Below are 24,397 nucleotides of genomic sequence, written 5' to 3'. Positions count from 1 at the left end.
AGAATTGTGGGCCACGGTCAGAAACAACATCCCTTGGCAGTCCGTGGATCCGGAAGACGTGGTCCAGGACCACCTGGGCGGTCTCCTTGGCGGTTGGGAGCTGGGGAGGGGAAGGAAGTAAGCGCCATCTCTGAAACGGCCAACGATGGTGAGAATGACGGGCTCTGCCACTGAAGGGGGGCAGCCCCGCGACAAAGTCAAGGGCGGGAAGGTGAGACCAGGGACGCCTGGGCACAGGCAGGGGCTGCAGCAATCCGGCTGGGGGGCTGGCAGGACGACTTGTGTTGGCTGCAGATGGGGCAGGGCTTGGACGAACTCCCGTACATCCTTCCTCAGAGAGGGCCACCAGAACCCCTGGGCGAGCAGGCTGTGGGTGCGGTGGAGCCAGGGTGACAAGCTAGGCGGGAGTCATGTCCCCACTGAATGACCTGGGACCTCGGGTGTCGGGGACAAAAGGCCCGCTGGGCAAGTGCTGGGACCTGGCTGGTTATGAGAGCCTCCAGCACCTGTTCCCCAACAGCCCAGGTCAGAGCTGCAACGATGCAGGGACTTGGCAGAATCGACACGGTTTGGAGGGGGTGTCATCCTTCTGGAATTGACGGGAGAGGGCGTCTGGCTTGGTGTTGCGCGATCCAGGCCGGTATGACAGAGTGAAATTAAACCTGGTGAAGAACAGGGCCCAGCGGGACTGCCTGGAGTTCAACCGCTTGGCCGCATGGATGTACCCAAGTTTTAGATCGGGTCCAAACGAGAAATGGAATGGTGGACCCCCAGCCAGTGACGCCACTCCTCCAAGGCAAGCTTCACAGCCAGCAGCTCACGGTTCCATGTCGTAATTGCACCCAGAGGGGGGACAACCGACGTGAGAAAAAGGCACAGGGATGGAGCTTCCGATCCTCCGCAGCCCACTGAGAAATCACAGCACCAACTCCCACATCCGAGGCGCCACTCCACAATGAATTGCCGGTCCAGCATCAGGCATCTGGAGGATGGGAGCGGAGGTGAACCTCACTTGAGGGTATGGAAGGCTTTGTGTCGGGCTGCTGGGGTCAGGTGAAGGGTTGTTTGGTGCTGGTTAGAGCAGTGAGAGGGGGCAGCAACGGCACTGTAGTTCCGGATAAACTCCCTAAGAAGTTAGCAAACCCCAGAAACTGCTGCAGCTTCTTTCTGTTCTCCGAACTGGGCCACATGACTGCTGATACTTTGGCAGGATCCATTTGGATACTTCCCTTCTGCCACTATGTACCCCGGGAAGGCTACTGTCTTGACGTGAAACTCACATTTCTCTGCCTTGGCGTAAGGAGAGGAATTCTCCAGAAGACGATGAAGGACTTGCTGGACATGGCGGGTGTGTTCAGACAGGTTTCGGGAGTAAATTAAGATGTCATCCAGGTAAACGAAGACAAACTTGTTTAATATGTCCCAGCAGTACATCATTCACTAGAGCCTGGAACACAGCAGGAGGACATTGGTGAGGCCAAAAGGCATAACCAGATACTCGTAGTGGCCTGTTGGTGTATTGAATGCGGCTTTCCATTCATCTCCTCCCGGATGGCAAGTGGTAAGCGTTTTGAGATCCAACTTGGTAAAAACAGTGGCTCCCTGGAGCAAACTCAAAAGCAGAGGTGAGCAGAGGCAGAGGGTAACGGCTTTTTCACTGTGATGTCGTTGAGTCCCCTGTAGTCGATGAGGGGCGAAGAGATCCGCCTTCTTCCCCACAAAGAAGAAGCCAGCACCAGCAGGAGATGAAGATGAACGGATTAATCCGCGGACAGAGAGCCATTGATGTAGTCCTCCATGGACTTTCTTTCAGGAGCAGACAACCGAATAAAGACGACCCCCTTGGAGGAGACTGTTCGAGGGAGGAGGTCGATGGCACAGTCGCACGGTCGGTGAGGGGGGGCAGAGATGTGGCTTTTGCTTTGTTAAACACCCTCTGAGACCATGTTAGCATTTCATTGGAGAGGTCCGGAGCGGAGTTAGTAGGTACTGGCCGAGGGGTAGGGGCAGCAAGCAGGCAGGCTCGGGGCAGTCCTCCCCACTCCCCTGATCACCCCGGTCACCCAGCCGAGCTGAGGGCTGTGCCGGGCGGAGCCATGGGTAACCCAGGATGAGGGGTTGGCCGGGGAGAGGGGAGCAGGTGAAACTGGATGTTTTTGATGGTTTCCGGACAGACCCATCGAGACCGGGGCCGTGACATGAGTGACCGAAGTGTCCGGCCCAGTGCCCGGGCAGGAATAGGAGGTGTCAAACGGAGGTTCTCCAGTCCCAGCTGGCGTGCCAGCTTGACGCCCATTATGTGGGCTTCGCGCCAGAATCCACCAGAGCAGCCAGGGTGTGAGTTGAGTCAGAGAGGCGGAGGTGAACTTGCAGAGCAGGGCTTTGCGGTCGGAGGACTGGATGGTCATTGAACTCACCGGACTCCCTACGCCCGGTGAGCTTCGGCCCTTTAAAGGGCAGGTTACCACATCGATGTCCATCACCTCCACAATAGAGGCAGAGGCTTGAGGTAGCGGCGCTGGCGCTCTGCAGGAGTGAGGGAGGCTCGCCTACTCTCCAGAGGGCTCAGACTGACCGCTGACCTGGGTGAGTGGTGCAGTAGATGACAGGAGCCCGGCTCGGATCTCTCCGAATGCCGGTAGTAGGTGGGATGGCGCCCTCTCACGACGACGGGTCTGTATCCTTCTGTCGATCCTGACAGTCAGTGCGTATGGCTTCATCAAGAGTGGAAGGCAGTTCATGGGAGACCAACCCGGTCTGATATAGTCAGCCAAACTATGGAAGAACGCGCCCACCAACGGTGGTGTGTTCCAAGAACTTCGCTTAGCCAGGGTTCGGAAGTCGATGGAATGGTCTGCCACTGCACGCCTGCCTTGTCGAATACTGAACAGTTCACTTGAGACGCCTGCGGTGGGTGAATCCAGGTCAAACACCTTCAGCATCTCCTCAGCAAACAGGTCAAGGTTGCACATGCGGGGGTTTGACGTCAACTCTGCTGTTCCCAGAGTGAGTTCGCCCGGCCAGGTGAGTGATGGCATACCCAACTTAGCCCCTCCGTGGCGAAGGTCCTTGGCTGCAAGGAGAACTGAAGTCGGCAGCTAGTCAGGAATGGCCGGACCTGGGTTGAATCGCCGCTGAACCGCTCGGTTTCAATCTTGGGCTCACAGCGACTGCAATGACCGGCAGGTAACTCCCGGGGCTGGGCTGGCGGGCAGACTGGCTGGGGTAAGGTTGGTGAGGAGCTGAATGAGCTGGCAAGTAGTTGTTGTTGCTGCTGCTGGAACTGCTGCTCATGCTCATCGGCTTCCATGTCGGGGAAATGTCGCTGAGTCGATAATGGTCAGACCGCCGTCCGATTCAGACAGACGCACCGGAGGACCACAATTGCGCCACACCAGAAAAGTTTATTAAACTTAAGGGAAAAGGGAAGTAGGGAGGAATGAAGGCTCCAGGGGTAACAGGGATCCCGGCCCAGAGCGCTGGGTCTGTGCCCCCCCAGTGGAGCAGGATAAGGCGCCCATGAAGCCGGTGGTGGGTGGTCCAGAAGTCCGGGATTGAAGAGAGTCAGGAGTCGTAATGGCAGAAGCAGGTCTGGATCTCTGAGGCAGAAGAGGATCCAAAAACAGGCAGGTCCGGGTCACAAAACCAGGGGACCAGAAGCAGCAAACAGGTTCCGGGTGTGAGCTTTGCAGCGATCTGACACCGGAGAGCTGAAAGACAGGGCCTTAAATCTGGGAGAGGTTAGTGGGTAATGCAGCGCAGCTGGCAGAGTAATTAGAGCTCGAGCAGAGCAGGGACAGGTGGAGCTAGTTAGGCTGGAGTAGAGAGAGGGAGGTGAGCAGAGGGAAGATAGTGGAAACCACTTAAGGTGGTAACCCGGTGGAGTGAGAGGGCTCATGACAGAAGGTAGGACAGGTCAGTGTCTCAATAGTCTGAAGGTAGGACAGGTCAGGGTCTCAATAGTCTGAAGGTAGGACACGGCAGGGTCTCAATAGTCTGAAGGTAGGACAGGTCAGGATCTCAATAGTCTGAAGGTAGGACAGGGCAGGGTCTCAATAGTCTGAAGGTAGGACAGGGCAGGGTCTTATTAGTCAGAAGGTAGTACAGGGAAGGGTCTCAATAGTCTGAAGGTAGGACAGGTCAGGGTCTCAATAGTCTGAATGTAGGACAGGTCAGGGCCTCAATAGTCTGAAGGTAGGACAGGTCAGGGTCTCAATAGTCTGAAGGTAGGACAGGTCAGGGTCTCAATAGTCTGAAGGTAGGACACGGCAGGGTCTCAATAGTCTGAAGGTAGGACAGGGCAGGGTCTCAATAGTCTGAAGGTAGGACAGGGCAGGGCCTCAATAGTCTGAAGGTAGGACAGGTCAGGGTCTCAATAGTCTGAAGGTAGGACAGGGCAGGGTCTTATTAGTCAGAAGGTAGTACAGGGAAGGGTCTCAATAGTCTGAAGGTAGGACAGGTCAGTGTCTCAATAGTCTGAAGTGACAACAGGGCAGGGTCACAATGGTGTGAATCTAGGACAGGTCAGGGTCTCAATAGTCTGAAGGTAGGACAGGTCAGGGTCTCAATAGTCTGAATGTAGGACACGGCAGGGCCTCAATAGTCTGAAGGTAGGACAGGTCAGGGTCTCAATAGTCTGAAGGTAGGACAGGTCAGGGTATCAGTAGTCTGAAGTTAGGACACGTCAGGGTCTCAATAGTCTTAAGGTAGGACAGGGCAGGGTCTCAATAGTCTGAAGGTAGGACAGGTCAGTGTCTCAATAGTCTGAAGGTAGGACAGGTCAGGGTATCAATAGTCTGAAGGTAGGACACGGCAGGGTCTCAATAGTCTGAAGGTAGGACAGGGCAGGGTCTCAATAGTCTGAAGGTAGGACAGGGCAGGGCCTCAATAGTCTGAAGGTAGGACAGGTCAGGGTCTCAATAGTCTGAAGGTAGGACAGGGCAGGGTCTTATTAGTCAGAAGGTAGTACAGGGAAGGGTCTCAATAGTCTGAAGGTAGGACAGGTCAGTGTCTCAATAGTCTGAAGTGACAACAGGGCAGGGTCACAATGGTGTGAATCTAGGACAGGTCAGGGTCTCAATAGTCTGGAAGGTAGGCATGTCAGGGTCTCAATAGTCTGAAGTGGACACAGCAGGGCCTCAATAGTCTGAAGGTAGGACAGGTCAGGGTCTCAATAGTCTGAAGGTAGGACAGGTCAGGGTCTCACTAGTCTGAAGGTAGGACAGGGCAGGGCCTCAATAGTCTGAAGGTAGGACAGGTCAGGGTCTCAATAGTCTGAAGGTAGGACAGGTCAGGGTATCAGTAGTCTGAAGTTAGGACACGTCAGGGTCTCAATAGTCTGAAGGTAGGACACGGCAGGGTCTCAATAGTCTGAAGGTAGGACAGGGCAGGATCTCAATAGTCTGAAGGTAGGACAGGGTCTCAATAGTCTGAAGGTATTACAGGTCAGGGTCTCAATAGTCTGAAGGTAGGACAGATCAGGGCCTCAATAGTCTGAAGGTAGGACAGGTCAGGGTCTCGATAGTCTGAAGGTAGGACAGGTCAGGGTCTCAATAGTCTGAAGGTAGGACAGGGCAGGGTCTCAATAGTCTGAAGGTAGGACAGGGCAGGGTCTCAATAGTCTGAAGGTAGGACAGGGCAGGGTCTCTATAGTCTGAAGGTAGGACAGGGCAGGGTATCAATAGTCTGAAGGTAGGACAGGGCAGGGTCTCAATAGTCTGAAGGTAGGACAGGGCAGGGTCTTATTAGTCAGAAGGTAGTACAGGGCAGGGTTTGTGTGTGTGTTAACCTCTGCTCTCCTCTAACAGAAAGGCGCAGGCTACCACCTGGACCTGTTCTGGGTTGCAGTTCTGATGATTGTGTGTTCCTTCATGGGGTTGCCATGGTACGTGGCGGCGACGGTTATCTCAATCGCTCACATTGACAGTCTGAAGATGGAGACAGAGACATCCGCCCCTGGAGAAATGCCCAAGTTCCTGGGAGTGAGGTGAGCATGATGACGCACAAGCTCTCCACCACATATCATTTACAAAATCAAATCAAAATCAAATTAGATTTTTCACATGAGTCGTAAACAACAGGTGTAGACTAGTACCGAGTCGATGTGCAGGGGTACGAGGTAATTGAGGTAGATATGTACATATAGGTAGGTGTAAAGTGACTAGGCAACAGGATAGATAATAAACAGTAACAGCAGCGTATTTGTTCAGTCAAAAGGGTTAGTGCAAAAAGGGTCAATGCAGATATTCCAGGTTAACTATTTAGCAGTCTTATGGCTTGGGGGTAGAAGCTGTTCAGGGTCCTGTTGGTTCCAGACTTCGTGCATCGGTACCGCTTGCCGTGCGTTAGCAGAAAGAACAGTCTATGACTTGGGTGGCTCGAGTCTTTGACAGTTTTTAGGGCCTTCCTCTGACACCGCCTGGTATAGAGGTCCTGGATGGCAGGAAGCTTGGCCCAAGTGATGTACTGGGCCGTACGCACTACCCTCTGTAGCGCCTTGCAGTTGGATGCCAAGCAGTTGCCATACCAGGCGGTGATGCAGCCAGTCAAGATGCTCTCAATGGTGCAGCTGTAGAACTTTTTGAGGATCTGAGGGCCCATGCCAAATCTTTTCAGGTTCCTGAGGGGGAAGGGGCGTTGTCGTGCCCTCTTCATGACTGTGTTGGTGTGTTTGGACCATGATAATTCCTTAGTGATGTGGACACAAAGGAACTTGAAGCTCTCAACCTGCTCCACTACAGCCCTGTTGATGTGGATTGGGGCATGCTTGGCCCTCCGTTTCCTGTAGTCTACGATCAGCTCCTTTATCTTGCTGACGTTGAGGGAGAGGTTGTCTTGGCACCACACTGCCAGGTCTCTGACCACCTCCCTGTAGGCTGTCTCATTGTCACCGGTGATCAGGCCTACCACCGTCGTGTTGTCAGCAAACTTAATGATGGTGTTGGAGTCGAGCGCGGCCAAGCAGTCATGGGTGAACAGGGAATACAGGAGGGTACTAAGCACGCACCCCTGAGGAGCCCCCGTGTTGAGGGTCAGCGTGGTGGATGTGTTGTTGCCTACCCTCATCACCTGGGCCTGGCTCATCAGGAAGTCCAGGATCCAGTTGCAGAGGGAGGTGTTTAATCCCAGGGTCTTTAGCTTAGAGATGAGGGCACTATGATGTTGAACGCTGAGCTGTATTCAATGAACAGTATTCTCACATAGGTTTTTCTTTTGTCCAGGTAGGTGAGGGCAATGTGGAGTGCAGTAGAGTTTGAATCATCTGTGGATCTCTTGGGGTGGTATGCGAATTGGAGTGGGCCAGGGTGTCTGGGATGATGGTGTTGATGTGAGCCATGACCAGCCTTTCAAAGCATTTCATGGCTACAGGTGTGAGTGCTACGGGCGGTAATCATTAAGACAGGTTACCTTGGCGTTCTTGGGCACAGGGACTATGGTGGTCTGCTTGAAACATGTTGGTATTACAGACTGGGTCAGGGACAGGTTAAAAATGTCAGTGAAGACACTTGGCAATCTGGCCCTGAGACCTTGTGAATGTTGCCCTGTTTAAAAGTCTTACTGACATTGGCTACGGAGAGTGTGATCACACAATCGTCTGGAACATCTGGTGCTCTCATGCATGGTTCAGTGTTGCTAGCCTCGAAGCGAGCATAGAAGGTATTTAGCTTGTCTGGTAGGCTTGTGTCACTGGACAACTCGCGGCTGGGTTTCCCTTTGTAATCCATGATAGTTTGCAAGTCCTGACACATCTGACAAGCTTCAGAGCCGGTGTAGTAGGATTCGATCTTAGTCCTGTATTGACTCTTTGCCTGTTTGATGGCTCGTCGGAGGGCGTAGCAGGATTTCTTATAAACGTCTCAATTAGTGTCCCGCTCCTTGAAAGCGACAGCTTTATCATTTATCTCAGTGCGGATGTTGCCTGAAAATCCATGGCTTCTGGTTGGGATATGTGCGTACAGTCACTGTGGGGATGATGTCGTGGGGATGATGTCGTCGATGCACTTATTAATGAAGAAGTTGACTGATGTGGTAAACTCCTCAATGCCATCAGATGAATCCCTGAACATATTCCAGTCTGTGCTAGTGAAACAGTCCTGTAGCTTAGCATCCACTTCATTCGACCACGTCTGTATTGAGCACATCACTGATACTTCCTGGGTGAGCATTTTCTTGTTTCCTAATGGCCCTAAGACCGTTGAGTTCGGTCTTAGTGCCAGCATCGTTTTTTTGGTGGTAAATCGACAGCTACGAGAAATATAGATGAAAACTCTATTGGTTACCAAATGTGTGTGTGTGTGTGTGTGTGTATATATAACCAAAGCTGTGTGTGTATAACCAAAGCTGTGTGTGTATATAACCAAAGCTGTGTGTGTATAACCAAAGCTGTGTGTGTATAACCAAAGCTGTGTGTGTATAACCAAAGCTGTGTGTGTATAACCAAAGCTGTGTGTGTATAACCAAAGCTGTGTGTGTGTGTGTATAACCAAAGCTGTGTGTGTATAACCAAAGCTGTGTGTGTATAACCAAAGCTGTGTGTGTATAACCAAAGCTGTGTGTGTATAACCAAAGCTGTGTGTATAACCAAAGCTGTGTGTGTATAACCAAAGCTGTGTGTGTATAACCAAAGCTGTGTGTGTGTATATATAACCAAAGCTGTGTGTGTATAACCAAAGCTGTGTGTGTATAACCAAAGCTGTGTATGTATAACCAAAGCTGTGTGTGTATAACCAAAGCTGTGTGTATAACCAAAGCTGTGTGTGTATATATATAACCAAAGCTGTGTGTGTATAACCAAAGCTGTGTGTGTATAACCAAAGCTGTGTGTGTATAACCAAAGCTGTGTGTGTATAACCAAAGCTGTGTGTGTATAACCAAAGCTGTGTGTGTATAACCAAAGCTGTGTGTGTATAACCAAGTGTGTGTATAACCAAAGCTGTGTGTGTATAACCAAAGCTGTGTGTGTATAACCAAAGCTGTGTGTTTAACAAAGCGGTGTGTGTATAACCAAAGCTGTGTGTGTATAACCAAAGCTGTGTGTGTATAACCAAAGCGTGTGAGCTGTGTGTAACCGTGTGTATATATATAACCAAAAGCTGTGTGTGTATAACCAAAGCTGTGTGTGTTATAACCAAAGCTGTGTGTGGATAACCAAAGCTGTGTGTATAACCAAAGCTGTGTGTGTATATGTTGTGTATAACCAAAGCTGTGTGTGTATAACCAAAGCTGTGTGTGTATAACCAAAGCTGTGTGTGTATAACCAAAGCTGTGTATGTATAACCAAAGCTGTGTGTGTATAACCAAAGCTGTGTGTGTATAACCAAAGCTGTGTGTGTATAACCAAAGCTGTGTGTGTATAACCAAAGCTGTGTGTGTATAACCAAAGCTGTGTGTGTATAACCAAAGCTGTGTGTGTATAACCAAAGCTGTGTATATATAACCAAAGCTGTGTGTGTGTATAACCAAAGCTGTGTGTGTATAACCAAAGCTGTGTATGTATAACCAAAGCTGTGTGTGTATAACCAAAGCTGTGTGTATAACAAAGCTGTGTGTGTATATATATAACCAAAGCTGTGTGTGTATAACCAAAGCTGTGTGTATAACCAAAGCTGTGTGTGTATAACCAAAGCTGTGTGTGTATAACCAAAGCTGTGTGTGTATAACCAAAGCTGTGTGTGTAATAACCAAAGCTGTGTGTGTATAACTAAAGCTGTGTTGTATAACCAAAGCTGTGTGTGTATAACCAAAGCTGTGTGTGTAACCAAAGCTGTGTGTGTATAACCAAAGCTGTGTGTGTATAACAGCTGTGTTATAACCAAAGCTGTGTGTATAACCAAAGCTGTGTGTATGTGTGTGTGTATAACCAAAGCTGTGTGTATAACCAAAGCTGTGTGTATAACCAAAGCTGTGTGTGACCAAAGCTTGTGTATATATAACCAAAGCTGTGTGTGTGTATAACCAAAGCTGTGTGTGTATAACCAAAGCTGTGTATGTATAACCAAAGCTGTGTGTGTATAACCAAAGCTGTGTGTGTATAACCAAAGCTGTGTGTATAACCAAAGCTGTGTGTGTATAACCAAAGCTGTGTGTGTATATATATAACCAAAGCTGTGTGTGTATAACCAAAGCTGTGTGTGTATAACCAAAGCTGTGTGTGTATATATATAACCAAAGCTGTGTGTGTATAACCAAAGCTGTGTGTGTATAACCAAAGCTGTGTGTGTATAACCAAAGCTGTGTGTGTGTATAACCAAAGCTGTGTGTGTATAACCAAAGCTGTGTGTGTATAACCAAAGCTGTGTGTGTATAACCAAAGCTGTGTGTGTTATAACCAAAGCTGTGTGTGTATAACCAAAGCTGTGTGTGTATAACCAAAGCTGTGTGTGTATAACCAAAGCTGTGTGTGTATAACCAAAGCTGTGTGTGTATAACCAAAGCTGTGTGTGTATAAACAAAGTTGTGTGTGTATAACCAAGCTGTGTATGTATAACCAAAGCTGTGTGTATAACCAAAGCTGTGTGTGTATAACCAAAGCTGTGTGTGTATAACCAAAGCTGTGTTGTATAACCAAAGCTGTGTGTGTATAACCGAAGCTGTGTGTGTATAACCAAAGCTGTGTGTGTATAACCAAAGCTGTGTGTGTATAACCAAAGCTGTGTGTGTATAACCACAGCTGTGTGTGTATAACCAAAGCTGTGTATGTATGTGTGTATAACCAAAGCTGTGTGTGTACCAAAGCTGTGTGTTAAACCAAGCTGTGTGTGTATAACCAAAGCTGTGATGTGTATACCCAAAGCTGTGTGTGTATAGCACGCTGTGTGTGTATAACCAAAGCTGTGTGTGTGCTAGGCAACTGGTGTGTGTGTATAACCAAAGCTGTGTGTGTCAGAGCTGTGTGTGTATGTATATAACCAAAGCTGTGTGTGTTTAGACAGAGTTGTGTGTGTATAACCAAAGCTGTGTGTGTATAACCAAAGCTGTGTGTGTATAACCAAAGCTGTGTGTGTATAACCAAAGCTGTGTGTGTATAACCAAAGCTGTGTATGTGTTTTCCCCTAGGGAGCAGAGAGTCACTGGTGTGTGTGTGTATAACCAAAGCTGTGTATGTGTTTTCCCCTAGGGAGCAGAGAGTCACTGGTGTGTGTGTGTTCATTCTGACGGGACTGTCTGTCTTTATGTCTCCCATCCTCAAGGTATGTACCTACCTACTGTACGCTGTAGACTGTAGGCTGTAATGTAGACTACTGTAGACTGTAGACTGTAGGCTGTACTGTATACTACTGTAGACTGTAGGCTGTACTGTAGACTACTGTAGACTGTAGGCTGTACTGTAGACTACTGTAGACTGTAGACTGTAGGCTGTAATGTAGACTACTGTAGGCTGTAGACTGTACTGTAGACTACTGTAGACCATAGAATGTAGACTGTAATATAGACTACTATAGACCATAGACTGTTGACTGTAGACTGTAATGTAGACTACTGTAGATCATAGACTGTAGGCTGTACTGTATACTACTGTAGACTGTAGACTGTACTGTAGACTACTGTAGACCATAGAATGTAGACTGTTGACTGTAGGCTGTACTGTAGACTACTGTAGATCATAGACTGTAGGCTGTACTGTAGACTACTGTAGACTGTAGACTGTACTGTAGACTACTGTAGACCATAGAATGTAGACTGTAATATAGACTACTATAGACCATAGACTGTTGACTGTAGGCTGTAATGTAGACTACTGTAGATCATAGACTGTAGGCTGTACTGTATACTACTGTAGACTGTAGACTGTACTGTAGACTACTGTAGACCATAGAATGTAGACTGTAATATGACTACTATAGACCATAGACTGTTGACTGTAGGCTGTAATGTAGACTACTGTAGATCATAGACTGTAGGCTGTACTGTATACTACTGTAGACTGTAGACTGTACTGTAGACTACTGTAGACCATAGAATGTAGACTGTAATATAGACTACTATAGACCATAGACTGTTGACTGTAGGCTGTAATGTAGACTACTATAGACCATAGACTGTTGACTGTAGGCTGTACTGTAGACTACTGTAGACTGTAGACTGTAGACCGTACTGTAGACAATAGACTATAGACTGTAGACTATAGACTATAGACTGTAGACTGTATAACAATAATAATAACTCTGTTTGTCTTCAAGTTCATCCCCATGCCAGTGCTGTATGGAGTGTTCCTCTACATGGGCGTGGCCTCTCTTAATGGAGTGCAGGTATTGGCAGATCAGGACCTGAGGGAACCAATCCCTGCATGTCACATCTACAGTTAGATTAGTTACATGTAACAGAGGCTCTTACCCAGAATGATTACAATATGAACTAAACTGAAAATACGTAATATGAGCTTTCTGACTAGGCCTTTGGGTGTCTCTCTCCCACCTCCCCCTCCATCTCTCTCTCTCCCACCTCCCCCTCCATCTCTCTCTCTCACCTCCCCCTCCATCTCTCTCTCTCCCACCTCCCCCTCCATCTCTCTCTCTCTCCCACACTCCCCCTCCATCTCTCTCTCCCACCTCCTCCATCTCTCTCTCTCCCCACCTCCCCCTCCATCTCTCTCTCTCCCACCTCCTCCCTCCATCTCTCTCTCTCTCCCACCTCCCCCTCCATCTCTCTCCCACCTCCTCCATCTCTCTCTCTCCCCACCTCCCCTCCATCTCTCTCTCTCCCACCTCCCCCCATCTCTCTCTCTCTCCCACCTCCCCCCCCATCTCTCTCTCTCCCTCCACCTCTCTCTCTCACCTCCCCTCCATCTCTCTCTCCCACCTCCCCTCCATCTCTCTCTCTCCCACTTCCCCCTCCACTCTCTCTCTCCCACCTCCCCCTCCATCTCTCTCTCACCTCCCCCTCCATCTCTCTCTCTCTCCACCTCCCCTCCATCTCTCTCTCCCCACCTCCCCTCCATCTCTCTCTCTCCCACCTCCTCCCTCCATCTCTCTCTCTCCCTCCTCCCCTCCATCTCTCTCTCTCCCACCTCCCCCTCCATCTCTCTCTCTCCCACCTCCCCCTCCATCTCTCTCTCTCCCACCTCCCCCTCCATCTCTCTCTCTCCCACCTCCCCTCCATCTCTCTCTCTCCCACCTCCCTCCATCTCTCTCTCCCCCACCTCCCCCTCATCTCTCTCTCCCTCCCCCTCCATCTCTCTCTCTCCACCTCCTCCATCTCTCTCTCTCCTCCCACCTCCCCCTCCATCTCTCTCTCTCTCCTCCTATCCCTCCATCTCTCTCTCTCCCCACCTCCTCCATCTCTCTCTCCCACCTCCCCCTCCATCTCTCTCTCCTCCATCCCCTCCTTCTCTCTCCTCCATATCCCCTCCATCTCTCTCTCTCCCACCTCCCCCTCCATCTCTCTCTCTCCCACCTCCCCCTCCATCTCTCTCTCTCTCCTCCATATCCCCTCCATCTCTCTCTCTCCCCCCTCCCCCTCCATCTCTCTCTCCCACCTCCCCTCCATCTCTCTCCCACCTCCCCCTCCATCTCTCTCTCCCACCTCCCCTCCATCTCTCTCTCTCCATCATCCCTCCATCTCTCTCTCTCCCACCTCCCCCTCCATCTCTCTCTCCCTCACCTCCCCTCCATCTCTCTCTCCCCACCTCCTCCATCTCTCTCTCTCCCACCTCCCCCATCTCTCTCTCTCTCCCACCTCCCCCTCCATCTCTCTCTCTCCCACCTCCTCCATCTCTCTCTCTCTCCCACCTCCCCTCCATCTCTCTCTCCCACCTCCCTCCATCTCTCTCTCTCCCACCTCCCCTCCATCTCTCTCTCCCACCTCCCCTCCATCTCTCTCTTCTCCCACCTCCTCCATCTCTCTCTCTCCCACCTCCCCCTCCATCTCTCTCTCCTCCATATCCACCCTCCATCTCTCTCTCCCACCTCCCTCCATCTCTCTCTCTCCCCACCTCCCCCTCCATCTCTCTCTCTCTCCCACCTCCCCTCCATCTCTCTCTCTCCCACCTCCCCCATCTCTCTCTCTCCCACCTCCCCCTCCATCTCTCTCTCTCCCACCTCCTCCATCTCTCTCTCTCCCACCTCCCCTCCATCTCTCTCTCTCCCACCTCCCCCTCCATCTCTCTCTCTCCCACCTCCTCCATCTCTCTCTCCCACCTCCCCTCCATCTCTCTCTCTCCCACCTCCCCCTCCATCTCTCTCTCTCCTCATATCCCCTCCATCTCTCTCTCTCCCCCTCCCCTCCATCTCTCTCTCTCCCACCTCCCCCTCCATCTCTCTCTCTCCTCCACCTCCCCCTCCATCTCTCTCTCTCCTCCACCATCCCCTCCATCTCTCTCTCTCCTCCACCTCCCCTCCATCTCTCTCTCCCACCTCCCCTCCATCTCTCTCTCTCCCACCTCCCCTCCATCTCTCTCTCCCACCCTCCCTCCATCTCTCTCTCTCTCCATCTCCTCCATCTCTCTCTCTCCCACCTCCCCTCCATCTCTCTCTCACCTCCCCTCCATCTCTCTCCCACCTCCCCTCCATCTCTCTCTCTCCCACCTCCCCCTCCATCTCTCTCTCCCACCTCCCCTCCATCTCTCTCTCTCCACCTCCCTCCATCTCTCTCTCTCTCCCCCACCTCCTCCATCTCTCTCTCTCCCTACCTCCCCTCCATCTCTCTCTCTCCCACCTCCCCTCCATCTCTCTCTCTCCCACCTCCCCCTCCATCTCTCTCTCTCCCACCTCCCCTCCATCTCTCTCTCTCCTCCCATATCCCTCCATCTCTCTCTCCTCCATACCCCTCCATCTCTCTCTCCCACCTCCCCTCCATCTCTCTCTCCCACCTCCCTCCATCTCTCTCTCTCCCCACCTCCCTCCATCTCTCTCTCTCCCACCTCCCCCTCATCTCTCTCTCTCCCACCTCCCCCTCCATCTCTCTCTCTCCCACCTCCCCTCCATCTCTCTCTCTCCCACCTCCCCTCCATCTCTCTCTCCCACCTCCTCCATCTCTCTCTCTCCCACCTCCCCTCCATCTCTCTCTCTCCCACCTCCCCTCCATCTCTCTCTCTCCCTCCACCTCCCCCTCCATCTCTCTCTCCCCACATCCCCTCCATCTCTCTCTCCCCACCTCCCCCTCCATCTCTCTCTCTCCCACCTCCCCCTCCATCTCTCTCTCTCCTCACCTCCCCCTCCATCTCTCTCTCCTCCATATCCCTCCATCTCTCTCTCTCCACCTCCCTCCATCTCTCTCTCTCCTCCACCTCCCCCTCCATCTCTCTCTCCCCCACCTCCTCCATCTCTCTCTCTCCCCACCTCCCTCCATCTCTCTCTCTCCCACCTCCCCTCCATCTCTCTCTCTCCCACCTCCCCCTCCATCTCTCTCTCCCCACCTCCTCCATCTCTCTCTCCCACCTCCCCTCCATCTCTCTCTCTCCCACCTCCTCCATCTCGCTCTCTCCAACCTCCCCCTCCATCTCTCTCTCTCCCACCTCCCTCTCCATCTCTCTCTCTCCCACCTCCCCTCCATCTCTCTCTCTCCCACCTCCCCTCCATCTCTCTCTCCCCACCTCCCCTCCATCTCTCTCTCTCCTTCATATCCCTCCATCTCTCTCTCTCCCCACGTCCCCCTCAATCTCTCTCTCTCCTCCACCTCCCTCTCAATCTCTCTCTCCCCACATCCCCCTCATCTCTCTCACTATCCCCCTCCATCTCGCCTCTCCCCCACCTTCCCTCCATCTCTCTCTCCCCACCTCCCCTCCATCTCGCTCTCTCCCCACCTTCCCTCCATCTCTCTCTCCCTCACCCCCCCTCCATCTCTCTCTCCCCACCTCCCCTCCATCTCTCTCTCTCCCACCTCCCCCTCCATGTCTCTCTCTCCCTCCTCCACATCCCCTCCATCTCTCTCTCTCTCCCACGTCCCCCTCCATATCTCTCTCTCCCCACCTCCTCCATCTCTCTCTCTCCCACCTCCCTCCATCTCTCTCTCTCCCACCTCCCCCTCCATCTCTCTCTCTCCTCCACATCCCCTCCATCTCTGTCTCTCCCCACGGCCCTCTCCATCTCTCTCCTCCTCCCCTCCATCTATCTCTCTATCCCCTCCATCTCTCTCTCTCCCCTCCATCTATCTCTCATCCCCCCCTCCATCTCTCTCTCTATCCCCCTCCATCTCTCTCTCTCCCCCACCTCCCCCTCCATCTCTCTCTCTCTCATCCACATCCCCTCCATCTCTCTCTCCCCCCACGTCCCCCTCCATATCTCTCTCTCTCCCTCTCTGTCTCTCTTTAGTTTATGGACCGTCTACAGCTGCTCCTGATGCCAGCTAAGCACCAACCTGATCTTGTGTACCTGCGCCATGTTCCTCTGAGGAAGGTCCATCTGTTTACCTTCATCCAGATCCTGTGTCTGGCGCTGCTCTGGGTCCTCAAGTCCACCGTGGCCGCAATTATATTCCCTGTCATGGTGAGTCTCCTCTGATCGTAATGACCAGCTAGCTTCAGATCCTGGCCCTGGTAGTTCTGTTTATGTGCGTGTGTGTTAACGTCGTCTCCTGTGGTGTCAGATCCTGGCCCTGGTAGTTCTGTTTATGTGCGTGTGTGTTAACGTCGTCTCCTGTGGTGTCAGATCCTGGCCCTGGTAGTTCTGTTTATGTGCGTGTGTGTTAACGTCGTCTCCTGTGGTGTCAGATCCTGGCCCTGGTAGTTCTGTTTATGTGCGTGCGTGTTAACGTCGTCTCCTGTGGTGTCAGATCCTGGCCCTGGTAGTTCTGTTTATGTGCGTGTGTGTTAACGTCATCTCCTGTGGTGTCAGATCCTGGCCCTGGTAGTTCTGTTTAAGTGCGTGTGTGTTAACGTGCGTCTCCTGTGGTGTCAGATCCTGGCCCTGGTAGTTCTCGTTTATGTGCGTGTGTGTTAACGTCGTCTCCTGTGGTGTCAGATCCTGGCCCTGGTAGTTCTGTTTATGTGCGTGTGTGTTAACGTCGTCTCCTGTGGTGTCAGATCCTGGCCCTGGTAGTTCTGTTTATGTGCGTGTGTGTTAACGTCATCTCCTGTAGTGTCAGATCCTGGCCCTGGTAGTTCTGTTTATGTGCGTGCGTGTTAACGTTGTCTCCTGTGGTGTCAGATCCTGGCTCTGGTAGTTCTGTTTATGTGCGTGTGTGTTAACGTCGTCTCCTGTGGTGTCAGATCCTGGCTCTGGTAGTTCTGTTTATGTGCGTGTGTGTTAACGTCGTCTCCTGTGGTGTCAGATCCTGGCCCTGGTAGTTCTGTTTATGTGCGTGTGTGTTAACGTCATCTCCTGTGGTGTCAGATCCTGGCCCTGGTAGTTCTGTTTATGTGCGTGTGTGTTAACGTTGTCTCCTCTGGTGTCAGATCCTGGCCCTGGTAGTTCTGTTTATGTGCGTGTGTGTTAACGCTGCGCTCCTGTGGTGTCAGATCCTGGCCCTGGTAGTTCTGTTTGTGTGCGTGCGTGTTAACGTAATCTCCTGTGGTGTCAGATCCTGGCTCTGGTAGTTCTGTTTATGTGCGTGTGTGTTAACGCTCGTCTCCTGTGGTGTCAGATCCTGGCCCTGGTAGTTCTGTTTATGTGCGTGTGTGTTAACGCCGCCTCCTGGTGGTGTCAGATCCTGGCCCTGGTAGTTCTGTTTATGTGCGTGCGTGTTAACGTTGTCTCCTGTGGTGTCAGATCCTGGCCCTGGTAGTTCTGTTTATGTGCGTGTGTGTTAACGTCATCTCCTGTGGTGTCAGATCCTGGCCCTGGTAGTTCTGTTTATGTGCGTGCGTGTTAACGTTGTCTCCTGTGGTGTCAGATCCTGGCTCTGGTAGTTCTGTTTATGTGCGTGTGTGTTAACGTCGTCTCCTGTGGTGTCAGATCCTGGCCCTGGTAGTTCTGTTTATGTGCGTGTGTGTTAACGTCGTCTCCTGTGGTGTCAGATCCTGGCCCTGGTAGTTCTGTTTATGTGCGTGCGTGTTAACGTAATCTCCTGTGGTGTCAGATCCTGGCTCTGGTAGTTCTGTTTATGTGCATGCGTGTTAACGTCGTCTCCTGTGGTGTCAGATCCTGGCTCTGGTAGTTCTGTTTATGTGCGTGTGTGTTAACGTCGTCTCCTGTGGTGTCAGATCCTGGCCCTGGTAGTTCTGTTTATGTGCGTTTGTGTTAACGTCATCTCCTGTGGTGTCAGATCCTGGCCCTGGTAGTTCTGTTTATGTGCGTGTGTGTTAACGTCATCTCCTGTAGTGTCAGATCCTGGCCCTGGTAGTTCTGTTTATGTGCGTGTGTGTTAACGTTGCGTCCCTGTGGTGTCAGATCCTGGCTCTGGTAGTTCTGTTTATGTGCGTGTGTTAACGCTGTCTCCTGTGGTGTCAGATCCTGGCCCTGGTAGTTCTGTTTATGTGCGTGCGTGTTAACGTAATCTCCTGTGGTGTCAGATCCTGGCTCTGGTAGTTCTGTTTATGTGCGTGTGTGTTAACGTCGTCTCCTGTGGTGTCAGATCCTGGCCCTGGTAGTTCTGTTTATGTGCGTGTGTGTTAACGTCGTCTCCTGTGGTGTCAGATCCTGGCTCTGGTAGTTCTGTTTATGTGCGTGTGTGTTACGTTGCGTCTCCTGTGGTGTCAGATCCTGGCCCTGGTAGTTCTGTTTATGTGCGTGCGTGTTAACGTAATCTCCTGTGAGTGTCAGATCCTGGCTCTGGTAGTTCTGTTTATGTGCGTGTGTGTTAACGTCGTGCTCCTGTGGTGTCAGATCCTGGCCTGGTAGTTCTGTTTATGTGCGTGTGTGTTAACGTATGCTCTGTGGTGTCAGATCCTGGCCCTGGTAGTTCTGTTTATGTGCGTGTGTGTTAACGTCAATCTCCTGTAGTGTCAGATCCTGGCCCTGGTAGTTCTGTTTATGTGCGTACGTGTAACGTTGTCTCCTGTGGTGTCAGATCCTGGCTCTGGTAGTTCTGTTTCTATGTGCATGCGTGTAACGCTGCGTCTCCTGTGGTGTCAGATCCTGGCTCTGTAGTTCTCGTTTATGTGCGTGTGTGTTAACGTCGTCTCCTGTGGTGTCAGATCCTGGCCCTGGTAGTTCTGTTTATGTGCGTTTGTGTTAACGTCATCTCCTGTGGTGTCAGATCCTGGCCCTGTAGTTCTTTTTATGTGCGTGTGTGTTAACGTCATCTCCTGTAGTGTCAGATCCCCGGCCCTGGTAGTTCTGTTTATGTGCGTGTGTGTTAACGTCGTCTCCTGTGGTGTCAGATCCTGGCTCTGGTAGTTCTGTTTATGTGCGTGTGTGTTAACGTCGTCTCCTGTGGTGTCAGATCCTGGCCCTGGTAGTTCTGTTTATGTGCGTGCGTGTTAACGTAATCTCCTGTGGTGTCAGATCCTGGCTCTGGTAGTTCTGTTTATGTGCGTGTGTGTTAACGTGAGTGCTCCTGTGGTGTCAGATCCTGGCCCTGGTAGTTCTGTTTATGTGCGTGTGTGTTAACGCTGCTCTCCTGTGTTCTCAGATCCTGGCTCTGGTAGTTCTGTTTATGTGCGTGTGTGTTAACGTGCGTCTCCTGTGGTGTCAGATCCTGGCCTGGTAGTTCTGTTTATGTGCGTGCGTGTTAACGTAATCTCCTGTGGTGTCAGATCCTGGCTCTGGTAGTTCTGTTTATGTGCGTGTGTGTTAACGTGCGCTCCTGTGGTGTCAGATCCTGGCCCTGGTAGTTCTGTTTATGCGCGTGTGTGTTAACGTCGTCTCCTGTGGTGTCAGATCCTGGCCCTGGTAGTTCTGTTTATGTGCGTGTGTGTTAACGTCATCTCCTGTAGTGTCAGATCCTGGCCCTGGTAGTTCTGTTTATGTGCGTGCGTGTTAACGTTGTCTCCTGTGGTGTCAGATCCTGGCTCTGGTAGTTCTGTTTATGTGCGTGTGTGTTACGTCGTCTCCTGTGGTGTTCAGATCCTGGCCCTGGTAGTTCTGTTTATGTGCGTGTGTGTTAGACGTTGTCTCCTGTGGTGTCAGATCCTGGCCCTGGTAGTTCTGTTTATGTGCGTGCGTGTAACGTAATCTCCTGTGGTGTCAGATCCTGGCTCTGGTAGTTCTGTTTATGTGCGTGCGTGTTAACGCTGCGTCTCCTGTGGTGTCAGATCCTGGCTCTGGTAGTTCTGTTTATGTGCGTGTGTGTTAACGTCATCTCCTGTGGTGTCAGATCCTGGCCCTGGTAGTTCTGTTTATGTGCGTGTGTGTTAACGTCGTCTCCTGTGGTGTCAGATCCTGGCCCTGGTAGTTCTGTTTATGTGCGTGTGTGTTAACGTCGTCTCCTGTGGTGTCAGATCCTGGCCCTGGTCGCGGTGAGGAAGACGATGGACTACATGTTCTCTCAACACGAGCTGAGCTTCCTGGATGATGTCATCCCTGAGAAGGACAAGAAGAAGAAGGAGGACGCTAAGCAGAAGAAGAAGAGGAGGAGCATCGACAGTGACATTGAGGATGTGAGCATTTCAAAAACGTTCTAGATCAGCGTTAGATTCTACCAATGTTCTAGATCAGTGTTAGGTTCTACCAATGTTCTAGATCAGTGTTAGGTTCTACCAATGTTCTAGATCAGTGTTAGGTTCTACCAATGTTCTAGATAAGTGTTACATTCTACCAACATGCTAGATCAGCATTAGATTTGATAATTTTTCTAGATCAGGGTTATGTTCTATCATTGTTGTAGATCAGGGTTAGGTTCTATCATTAATATAGATCAACATTGGATTCTACCAACATTCTAGATCAGGGTTAGGTTGTATCATTGTTGTAGATCAGGATTAGGTTCTATCATTGTTCTAGATCAGGGTAAGGTTATATCATTAATATAGATCAACATTAGATTCTACTAACATTCTAGATCAACATTAGATTCTACTAACATTCTAGATCAGCATTAGATTCTACTAACATTCTAGATCAGCATTAGATTCTACTAACATTCTAGATCAGCATTAGATTCTACTAACATTCTAGATCAGCATTAGATTCTACTAACATTCTAGATCAGCATTAGATTCTACTAACATTCTAGATCAGCATTAGATTCTACTAACATTCTAGATCAGCATTAGATTCTACTAACATTCTAGATCAACATTAGATTCTACTAACATTCTAGATCAGCATTAGATTCACTGAACATTCTAGATCAGCATTAGATTCTACTAACATTCTAGATCAGCATTAGATTCTACTAACATTCTAGATCAGCATTAGATTCTACTAACATTCTAGATCAGCATTAGATTCTACTAACATTCTAGATCAGCATTAGATTCTACTAACATTCTAGATCAACATTAGATTCTACTAACATTCTAGATCAGCATTAGATTCTACTAACATTCTAGATCAACATTAGATTCTACTAACATTCTGTGCCAGATATGCTAAAATGTTAGCATGTGGAAACAGTGCCAGGGAAACTGAACAAAAGCATGGATTGCTGTCATACCTTGTCTATAGACTGCTGACATGATAAGGAAACAAATATGTAGTTTTCTCATTTGTTTGAACTATCCCTCAACAGAAATATAAACACAACATGTAAAGTGTTGGTCCCATGTTTCATGAGCTGAAATAAAAGATCTCAGAAATTTTACATACGCACAAATAGATTATTTATCTCAAATCTTGTGCACAAATTTGTTTACATCCCTGTTAGTGAGTATTTTTCCTTTGCCAAGATAATCCATCCACCTGACAGGTGTGGCATATCAATAATCAGATTAAACAGCATGATCATTACACAGGTGCATCTTGTGCTGGGGACAATAAATGGCCACTCTAAAATGTGAAGTTTTGTCACACAACACAATGTCACAGATGTATCAAGTTTTAAGGGAGCATGCAATTGCCATGCTGAGTGCAGGAATGTCCACCAGAGCTGTTGGAGAATTGTATGTACATTTCTCTACCATAAGCCACCTCCAACGTTGTTTTAGAAAATTTGACAGAACGTCCAAACGGCCTCACAACCGCAGACAACGTGTATGGGGTTGTGTGGGCGAGTGGTTTGCTGATGTAAACTTTGTGAACAGAATGCCCCATGGTGGCAGTGGGGTTATGGTATGGGCAGGCATAAGCTACGGACAACAAACACCATTGCATTTTATCGATGGCAATTTGAATGCACAAAGATACAGTGACGAGATCCTGAGGCCCATTGTCGTGCCATTCATCTGCCGCCATCACTTCATGTTTCAGCATGATAATGCACGGCCCCAATGTCGCAAGGATCTGTACAAAATTCCTGGAAGCTGAAAATGTCCCAGTTTTTCCATGGCCTGCATACTCACCAGACATGTCACCCATTGAGCATGTTTGGGATGCTCTGGATCGACGTGTACGACAGCGTATTCCAGTTTCCGCCAATATCCAGCAACTTCACACAGCCATTGAATAGTAGTGGGACAACATTCCACAGGCCACAATCAACAGCCTGATCAACTCTATGCGAAGGAGATGTGTCGCGTGGCATGAGGCAAATGGTGGTCACATCAGATACTGACTGGTTTTCTGATCCACGCCCCTACCTTGTTTTCAAGGTATCTGTGACCAACAGATGCATACTGTATCTGTATTCCCAGTCATGTGAAATCCATAGATTAGGGCCTAATGAATTTATTTCAATTGACTGATTTACTTAAATTAACTGTAACTCAGTAAAATCTTTGAAGTTGTTGCATGTTGCGTTTATATTTTTGTTCAGTATAGATCATCGGTAGATTTTTCCAAAGTTCTAGATCAGTGTTAGGTTCTACCACCGTTCTAGATGGTCAGCTTTCTCCTGGGTCTAATCCTTTTCTCTTATGTTTTACTGTGTTCTGATGTTCAGCTGAGTTAGACTGTATCATCACAGGACCAGAGAAACACAGTGATAATGTATCATCACAGGACCAGAGAAACACAGTTAGACTGTATCATCACAGGACCAGAGAAACACAGTTAGACTGTATCATCACAGGACCAGAGAAACACAGTTAGACTGTATCATCACAGGACCAGAGAAACACAGTTAGACTGTATTATCACAGGACCAGAGAAACACAGTTAGACTGTACATCACAGGACCAGAGAAACACAGTTAGACTGTATCATCACAGGACCAGAGAAACACAGTTAGACTGTATTATCACAGGACCAGAGAAACACAGTTAGACTGTATCATCACAGGACCAGAGAAACACAGTTAGACTGTATCACAATTACAGGACCAGAGAAACACAGTTAGACTGTATCACAGGACCAGAGAAACACAGTTAGACTGTATCACAAATACAGGACCAGAGAAACACAGTTATACAGTATCATCACAGGACCAGAGACACACAGTTAGACTGTATCACAATTACAGGACCAGAGAAACACAGTTAGACTGTATCACAGGACCAGAGAAACACAGTTAGACTGTATCACAGGACCAGAGAAACACAGTTAGACTGTATCATCACAGGACCAGAGAAACACAGTTAGACTGTATCATCACAGGACCAGAGAAACACAGTTAGACTGTATCACAAATACAGGACCAGAGAAACACAGTTATACAGTATCATCACAGGACCAGAGAAACACAGTTATACAGTATCATCACAGGACCAGAGAAACACAGTTATACAGTATCATCACAGGACCAGAGAAACACAGTTAGACTGTATCATCACAGGACCAGAGAAACACAGTTAGACTGTATCATCACAGGACCAGAAAAACACAGCTAGACTGTATCATCACAGGACCAGAGAAACACAGTTAGACTGTATCATCACAGGACCAGAGAAACACAGTTAGACTGTATCATCACAGGACCAGAGAAACCCATTTAGATTGTATCATCACAGGACCAGAGAAACACAGTTAGACTGTATCATCACAGGACCAGAGAAACACAGTTAGAATGTATCATCACAGGACCAGAGAAACACAGTTAGACTGTACATCACAGGACCAGAGAAACACAGTTATACAGTATTATCACAGGACCAGAGAAACACAGTTAGACTGTATCATCACAGGACCAGAGAAACACAGTTAGACTGTACATCACAGGACCAGAGAAACACAGCTAGACTGTATCATCACAGGACCAGAGAAACACAGTTAGACTGTACATCACAGGACCAGAGAAACACAGCTAGACTGTATCATCACAGGACCAGAGAAACACAGTTAGACTGTATCATCACAGGACCAGAGAAACACAGTTAGACTGTACATCACAGGACCAGAGAAACACAGTTATACAGTATTATCACAGGACCAGAGAAACATAGTTAGACTGTATCATCACAGGACCAGAGAAACACAGTTAGACTGTATCATCACAGGACCAGAGAAACACAGCTAGACTGTATCATCACAGGACCAGAGAAACACAGTTAGACTGTACATCACAGGACCAGAGAAACACAGTTAGACTGTATCATCACAGGACCAGA

The 24,397-nt window shown here is 49.5% G+C and overlaps 1 protein-coding gene across 1 annotated transcript in view; it reads left to right on the top strand.

Moving 5' to 3' along the window:
• LOC121584346 (electrogenic sodium bicarbonate cotransporter 1) overlaps window positions 1–24,397 on the top strand; it is a gene marked incomplete at its 5' end in the record, with an annotated part of 142,825 nt that overhangs the window by 82,452 nt on the left and 35,976 nt on the right. Inside the window, 5 exons of the mRNA XM_045216356.1 lie at window positions 5,808–5,986; window positions 11,117–11,189; window positions 12,180–12,248; window positions 16,248–16,421; window positions 20,255–20,413. Coding sequence (XP_045072291.1) covers window positions 5,808–5,986; window positions 11,117–11,189; window positions 12,180–12,248; window positions 16,248–16,421; window positions 20,255–20,413 — 654 coding nt within the window. The remainder of the gene's footprint in view (window positions 1–5,807; window positions 5,987–11,116; window positions 11,190–12,179; window positions 12,249–16,247; window positions 16,422–20,254; window positions 20,414–24,397) is intronic.

Source organism: Coregonus clupeaformis, unplaced genomic scaffold (genome assembly GCF_020615455.1).
Source record: "Coregonus clupeaformis isolate EN_2021a unplaced genomic scaffold, ASM2061545v1 scaf0691, whole genome shotgun sequence".
Lineage (NCBI taxonomy): Eukaryota > Metazoa > Chordata > Actinopteri > Salmoniformes > Salmonidae > Coregonus > Coregonus clupeaformis.
This window is presented reverse-complemented; position numbering and strand designations above follow the sequence as displayed.